At 36.0% G+C, this 6,023-nt stretch overlaps 1 protein-coding gene across 1 annotated transcript; it reads left to right on the forward strand.

Annotated features, from left to right (window-relative positions):
- Positions 1–2,460: 2,460 nt before the first annotated feature.
- LOC107839747 lies at positions 2,461–3,973 on the forward strand. The gene is made up of 2 exons (XM_016683366.2): positions 2,461–3,685; positions 3,773–3,973. Exon 1 carries the CDS (start codon positions 2,634–2,636, stop codon positions 3,666–3,668), a length of 1,035 nt encoding a protein of 344 aa, XP_016538852.1. The 5' UTR covers positions 2,461–2,633; the 3' UTR covers positions 3,669–3,685; positions 3,773–3,973.
- The last annotated feature ends 2,050 nt before the right edge of the window (positions 3,974–6,023 follow it).

The following is a 6,023-nucleotide window of genomic DNA, read 5'->3' on the forward strand; positions in this document are numbered from 1 at the left end:
ACAATGTTTAGTAAATAAGGATAAGACTTAAGGTGAATTTTTTTTGAAATGCAAACTCTTCTTGTCTTCAAAGCATTCCTTGTGATCAATCAAATCGTTGAGTGAGTTCGACGAATCCAATTATTTGAGGTACCACTATAGTTGGATTGAAAGTCATTTTATTCTGGGAGGAAGATTCCAAAACCTCGGGTATAGTGAGGAGAATTATTCCTTAAGAACAGTTCGTGAAGTCAGGGGACTTGGCTTTACATTTCTGTTTCATCTTAATTTCTGAAAAAATAAAACACACTTCTTAGAAAAATTACTTTGATCTTGTGTTGAGGGTGTTGTTGTACTTCATAGTGTTCTTGTTTTAAACTTGAACTAGTGTTGAAGTTATTGTATCAAATTACAGATTCTTGAACCCGAAAACATTAAAAAACAACAGATCTTACTAGTATTAAATAATTATATAAATTACTAGTCAAATTTAATAATATGAAATGTAGTGAGTACTTTATGCTTTTCATTTCTCGTGAGTTTAATGACAATTTTTCTTTTTATTTATACATCAGTGTTTGATATGAAATTTCACATTCAGCTTGAAGTTTGGCAATGTCATTCAAGTAACAACACCGAAAACATTCAAGCATAAACATAGGTTTAAATTTTTTAATCATAACCAAACACAACTCCACTTTTCATTCCAAAGTAAAATAAAAAATTATTCTATGGCTAAATACTTATTCCTCAATCTAATAATACTTGTCAACTATTTGATTTAATACAGAGGTTTAGAAATAATAAATAATATAAATAATTATATTATATTACCTTTTAAATATAACTAATTTAATACTTTGAAAATCGTATTTAGTAATGAATGATACTCTCTTCGTCTCAAATTATTCGTCCCAAATTTTATAATTTAATTTCTAATTTTACTTGTCTTTTTTAATTAATCAAGAAGAGACAACTTTTTTTCTATGTTTTACCCTTTGCGTTAATTACTTTTTCTTCAAATTAAAATGTAAACATCATTTAATAGGGGTATTATGATAAACTAGCCATGTTATTAATTATTTTTCTTAATCAATATGTCATCTCAATTTGGGACGGAGGGAGTACTTAATGGTAAAGATAAAATAGATAAAAATAAATAAATTATGAATTAAGTCATTGATAGCCTCTTAAACTTGTCTCGAAATTTCACTTTTGTACTTATCAGGCCTCAACCCCCCTAAATTTGAACTATTTGAATATTTTTTTGTCAATCAGTTAAAACATAAAGTGTGTGCAAAAACACACACGATGATATGACAAAAATAACGAATTAAATGGTGACATTTCACATTGAATCCAAAAGTAATTAAAAAATATTTCATAACTAATTAAATTATAATTAAAAAATAATTATAACTTTTTTAAAAAAGAAAAAAATCCTAAACACCCCCTCCCCTGCCCCCGTCCCCTCCGACATCCGTTGCCCTCCTTTTCTTTATCTTATACTCAAAAAAACTCCGCCGAAATTTCATTTTTTCTGGCAAAATTCTTTCTCTTTTACAATGACAAATGAGATAGAGAAAATTCAAAATGGATTGAGGAAGATGAAATAGCTTGTTGATTTATGAAAATAGCATTTTAATTTTTGTTTTTGAATCAAATTTACAATTTTGTTGATTTGTGAAAAAAAAATGGATGTACATTGTTCCGGCAGACTCTCATTTTTCGAACAAAGTCCCCTCTTTTTATATTTACAACTAAAAGTTTGATTAACTTGTTGAGTTTACATTTTAATTAGAGTGACGATGTTTGTTTGGAGGTGGCCGGAAATGGAGATGAAAGAATAACGGAAAAGAATTAAGAATAAAATCGAACTAAGAACAAAAAAATTTCAAATCGAATTCAAACATAAATTTAAAACTAAGAACAAAAAAGATTCAAAAAAGGAAAAAAAATGGGAGAAAAATTAAGTTTTAAAAAAAAAGAATGAAGAAGAAAACCAGTGGGATAAGAAGACGAAGAAGCGAGAGGGGGTATCGAATGAGACCCTCAATGCCACTTGATACCTTTTGAATTGTGATTTTGCCAAAAAATCATATCTTACGCGCCCATTTTGAGTATATAGCACACAACGTGTCATGTAGGAAAAAAAAAAAATCTAAATGGATTAAATTTTAGATGGGTTACGAGCTTGATAGGTACACAAGCCTGAATTTAGTAATTTAAGTAGAATTTTGAGACAAGTTTAAAAGGATATCTATGACTTAAGCCATAAATTATTCATTAGTTTTTTAAAGTGAATAAGTATCATGGATATCTATTTTCAATATATTTCAAAGCAATATTTGGAACTGAATTTTTATTCCCAAAAAGTTCTTTCGTCATTACTCGTGCACACCAAACGAGTAATTAAAGACGAAAAGACTAATATACCCCTTAAGAACGACGCCGTTTCAGTAGTATTAATAAGCCAATCAAAAAGCACCTTTTTCTGTTTCGTCTTCCTCAACAATCCCCAACATACAAAACCCTAATTCCATAATACTGAATCCTTTTTGCTCCAAAAAATTTCCCAGAACCATCAAAATCTCTCTCAGAATTTACATGAAGTTACTCTCCAATTTTCCCCTTTCCATTTTCCGATTTCAATAATGATCAGACAAAATGGCACCGCCGTCCCCACCACCTGCGGCAACTGCACCGTCGAAGAACGGTGGTTCCTCCACCACATCCTCCACAGAGGAATATTCCGGCGAATTTGCACCAACTGTGTCCTCAAACTCAACTCTCAATCCTTTTGCCCCACTTGCTTCCTCATCTACAGCCCTTCCCCTCCATCTTCATCTACCTCCAACGGCCTTATTTCGTGCTTCAAATGCTATTCCCTTTCTCACAACTCCTGTGTAGGTGTTAATCCTCCTCATCCGTATCTCTGTCCCCTTTGTGTAAACCCTAGTTCCCCTGTTTTTTCGCTGAAGAAGGGGAAGGAGGTTGGTTTCGATAATGAGGAGGGTAGGGTTGTTGATATGAAGGCGGCCAAGGTTTTGTTAACGGCGGCGAAGATTGCTGCTGCGAGTTTGAATAGAGCTGCTTTGGCTGCTAGGGTTGAGGCGGAGAGGAGGGCGAAGGAGGCGGCGTTTACTAGGAAAAGAGCTAGAGAGGCTATAGAGCATGTTGCGTATCTAACGGCTAGGGAAAAGTTGCAGAAGAAGGATGTAGTGCCGTTGTTGCATTCTAATGGACCAGGATTCGTTGGTGGCAATGTGATTAATAGGGGTGGGAATCAATGCCAAAGTATGGTGTTAGCAGCTTTGCCGGCGGAGGAGGAGATTGTTGGGAATGCGGATAGGTTGGATGGCTCTTCTGAGGTTTTAGTAGCTTTGAATGCTGTGGATTTGAAAGGGAAGAGTCCGATCACGGGGTTGCCTGCTGGGAAAAGTGGATCTGCAATGGCTGCAGAGATGAACGGGGTAGCAATGGAGACCCCTTCATCTGCTACGAGGGGAGAATTAGTGCGGAATCATAGTGGCGCTACTCGAGTTGAGGACGGGAAGCCTGGGGAAGTCGAGCGTGAGAATGGCCAAAGGGAGATGGTAAACAGTGGAATGGTGTCTGGAAAGGATCAGGATCAGCGTATGGTAAACTCCAATGGTGGGAAAGCGAATGGTAGTCACCCTCAGCTATAATTGTAGCAGGAAAAATGGTAAGATCAAGGTGGGATTAAAAAGATGTTTGTGTAATCAAGTTATCATTTTGCGATTACTTGTGGCGTAAATGCCTTCTTTCGCAGGTTACTTGGCTCACAAAGGCTAGTGTCTGGGCATTCAGTCGATTTGAATGTGAAGACTGGGACATGGTTCGTGTGGGTTGTTTTTGTTAGACTAAGGATATTATTCCGTACAGTATTTCTTCAGTATTTTCTTGTGTAAAGATGTTCTCTGTACTTTTATTTAGTGAAAGGTCAGCTTCCATGCATTAGTGCTTCGCTAAATCTGCTCAGGCTTGTTTCCTTACTCCATGATTTCTTACATTATTGACATTGATCAACTTGTTGTTGTGTTACCTTTGAGCTTGCTATTAGTGTACTCCAATTGCAACAAAGTTGCAAAGCATATGATAAACCTCATCCAACTTTCTGAAAGGAAATATGCTTTGATGTAGATATTTCCTTGAATTCGATTTTAACATCTGAATGTGGAAAGAATGGATGCTTTGCCTTTTTTTTTTTTTGTATCTTTTTGGCATTCTTTTGAGATGTTTCCTGGATGAAGTATTGGAGTGAATAATAGTCTGAACCTAGGAATGTCCGCTGAGCAGAATACTGAGTGTGTGCATTCAAGATGAATTTTAGCCTATGAAAACATGTCATCTTATTTAATTCATATAAATTGCTTTCTGCTTGTGCAAATTTGAAGAAACCTATATCTCAAAAGCACAAAGAAGGATTGTGGGAAGAAGATATACAACTGAAACGGTGGGCATCATCCTTTGCAGGATGGTTCTGCCTTTTCATGTAGTTACGACGTTATCTCGAAACTAAGTAGAGATTGTCTTATTCAGCTCAGGTTGTTACTGGTGATTTGGCGATGTTCTTTTATTTTATCCTAGCTGAGTATGGCCAAGTAAGGTGGTTCATGCTGTGTCGTAATAATCCTGATGAGATTTTAGAATTTTGGTGGGTTGTAGAGTTGTTCTGGATTTGAATCCTTGCTATTTTTCTTTTTTAAGCTTCTCCTAAAGGAGGATAGCACAGTGAATCTTAGTAGTTTCAGATAGATAATACGAAGATTAGGCAGAGTATATATATAGGAGGTTCCTGTTTCCATTTTGGCTGAATTTTTCTTTTCTGAAGTGTCGGCTTATATATGCTTTCAATTGGCTGTATGACTGTTAGATTCATGTTATAGGAGGTTTCAGTTACCATTTTAGTTCTAATGTAAACTTATTCCAAAGGTTTTGTAACATGCATTAGTGCCTGGTTTGAATCTTTAAATCATATCCCTTGAGTCTCCCGTATTGCACCTCTTCATTCATATCTAGAGGTATGCTTCATTTATTAAGCATTTGATTGGTGGTACCACATCCTTCACTAAATCTCTTTTGTTCTATGATCGTTCTTTAAAAACATTGACGTCTTATCCTTTCGTCTCCTAGTTTTAGCAGCAGAGTCCAGGTTAGCGTGGCACCTCACATTTTCATTGGGTACATGCATCCTCCCATCAATTTACATATCAACTTACTCTACCGGGTTACCCTCCCACCAATGCTTAGGCAATTAGGACGATATAACCTTTGTTTTGCAGCTGCTGGTATCCAACCTTGGTTTCTCATGGTATTCATTTCAGGTTCACTGCTCCCTAGTTCACATCCTTAGGCACCCTCTTAGTCGACGACAGGGATCCCGTCGATTGAAATTTGTTTGTTCATGCTCCTATGCTTCCTTTCTCCGCTTTCCTGCTATTTGTGGATTCATGAGTATTTCTTTGTTATAGAAGGGCGGGCCATTCATTATATTCAGTTAAAATGAATCCACGAGATCATGCGGTCAGTTCTGGGAGAGCTTTTCTCTTTTAGCAGATTGCTTCAATATGTGAACTAGCCCAACTTTTGAAGGTATTTGATTAAGACTCAAGTTCATGCTATCAGACTATTCTTACCCATGGAGATTGCAGTTAAATCACCAAAAAAAAAAAGAAGAGGACAACAGGACATGATCAATAGAGCCTGGCAGAAAAGGCTATAAATTTTGGCAATGCTTAAAGTCTTGGGAAATTAACTTCAATGATCTTGAAAATGAGTGATAAAGAACGTTTGACCCTCGCTAAGCCTTTTGGGCGAAATTTTTAGGTCAAAAATCAAAACTTGTTGAAGTTGACGTTTTAGTCAATAAGGCTAGGGGGTGGGGGTCAAAAGTTGCCACATTAAACATAATTCGTTTCTTTCCCAGAAAATTACTAGCATCGGTTGTATATACACCATCATTTTACGATGAACTCCTTTTTACGGATTTTCACTAAATTTCAAGTGCTATGGAGGTACAG

The sequence above is a fragment of the Capsicum annuum genome, chromosome 8, assembly GCF_002878395.1.
Source record: "Capsicum annuum cultivar UCD-10X-F1 chromosome 8, UCD10Xv1.1, whole genome shotgun sequence".
Lineage (NCBI taxonomy): Eukaryota > Viridiplantae > Streptophyta > Magnoliopsida > Solanales > Solanaceae > Capsicum > Capsicum annuum.

What these genes read in the sequence shown, in the direction of transcription:
- LOC107839747 (XM_016683366.2), top strand. Translation starts at nt 2,634, where the DNA reads ATGATCAGACAAAATGGCACCGCCGTCCCCACCACCTGCGGCAACTGC.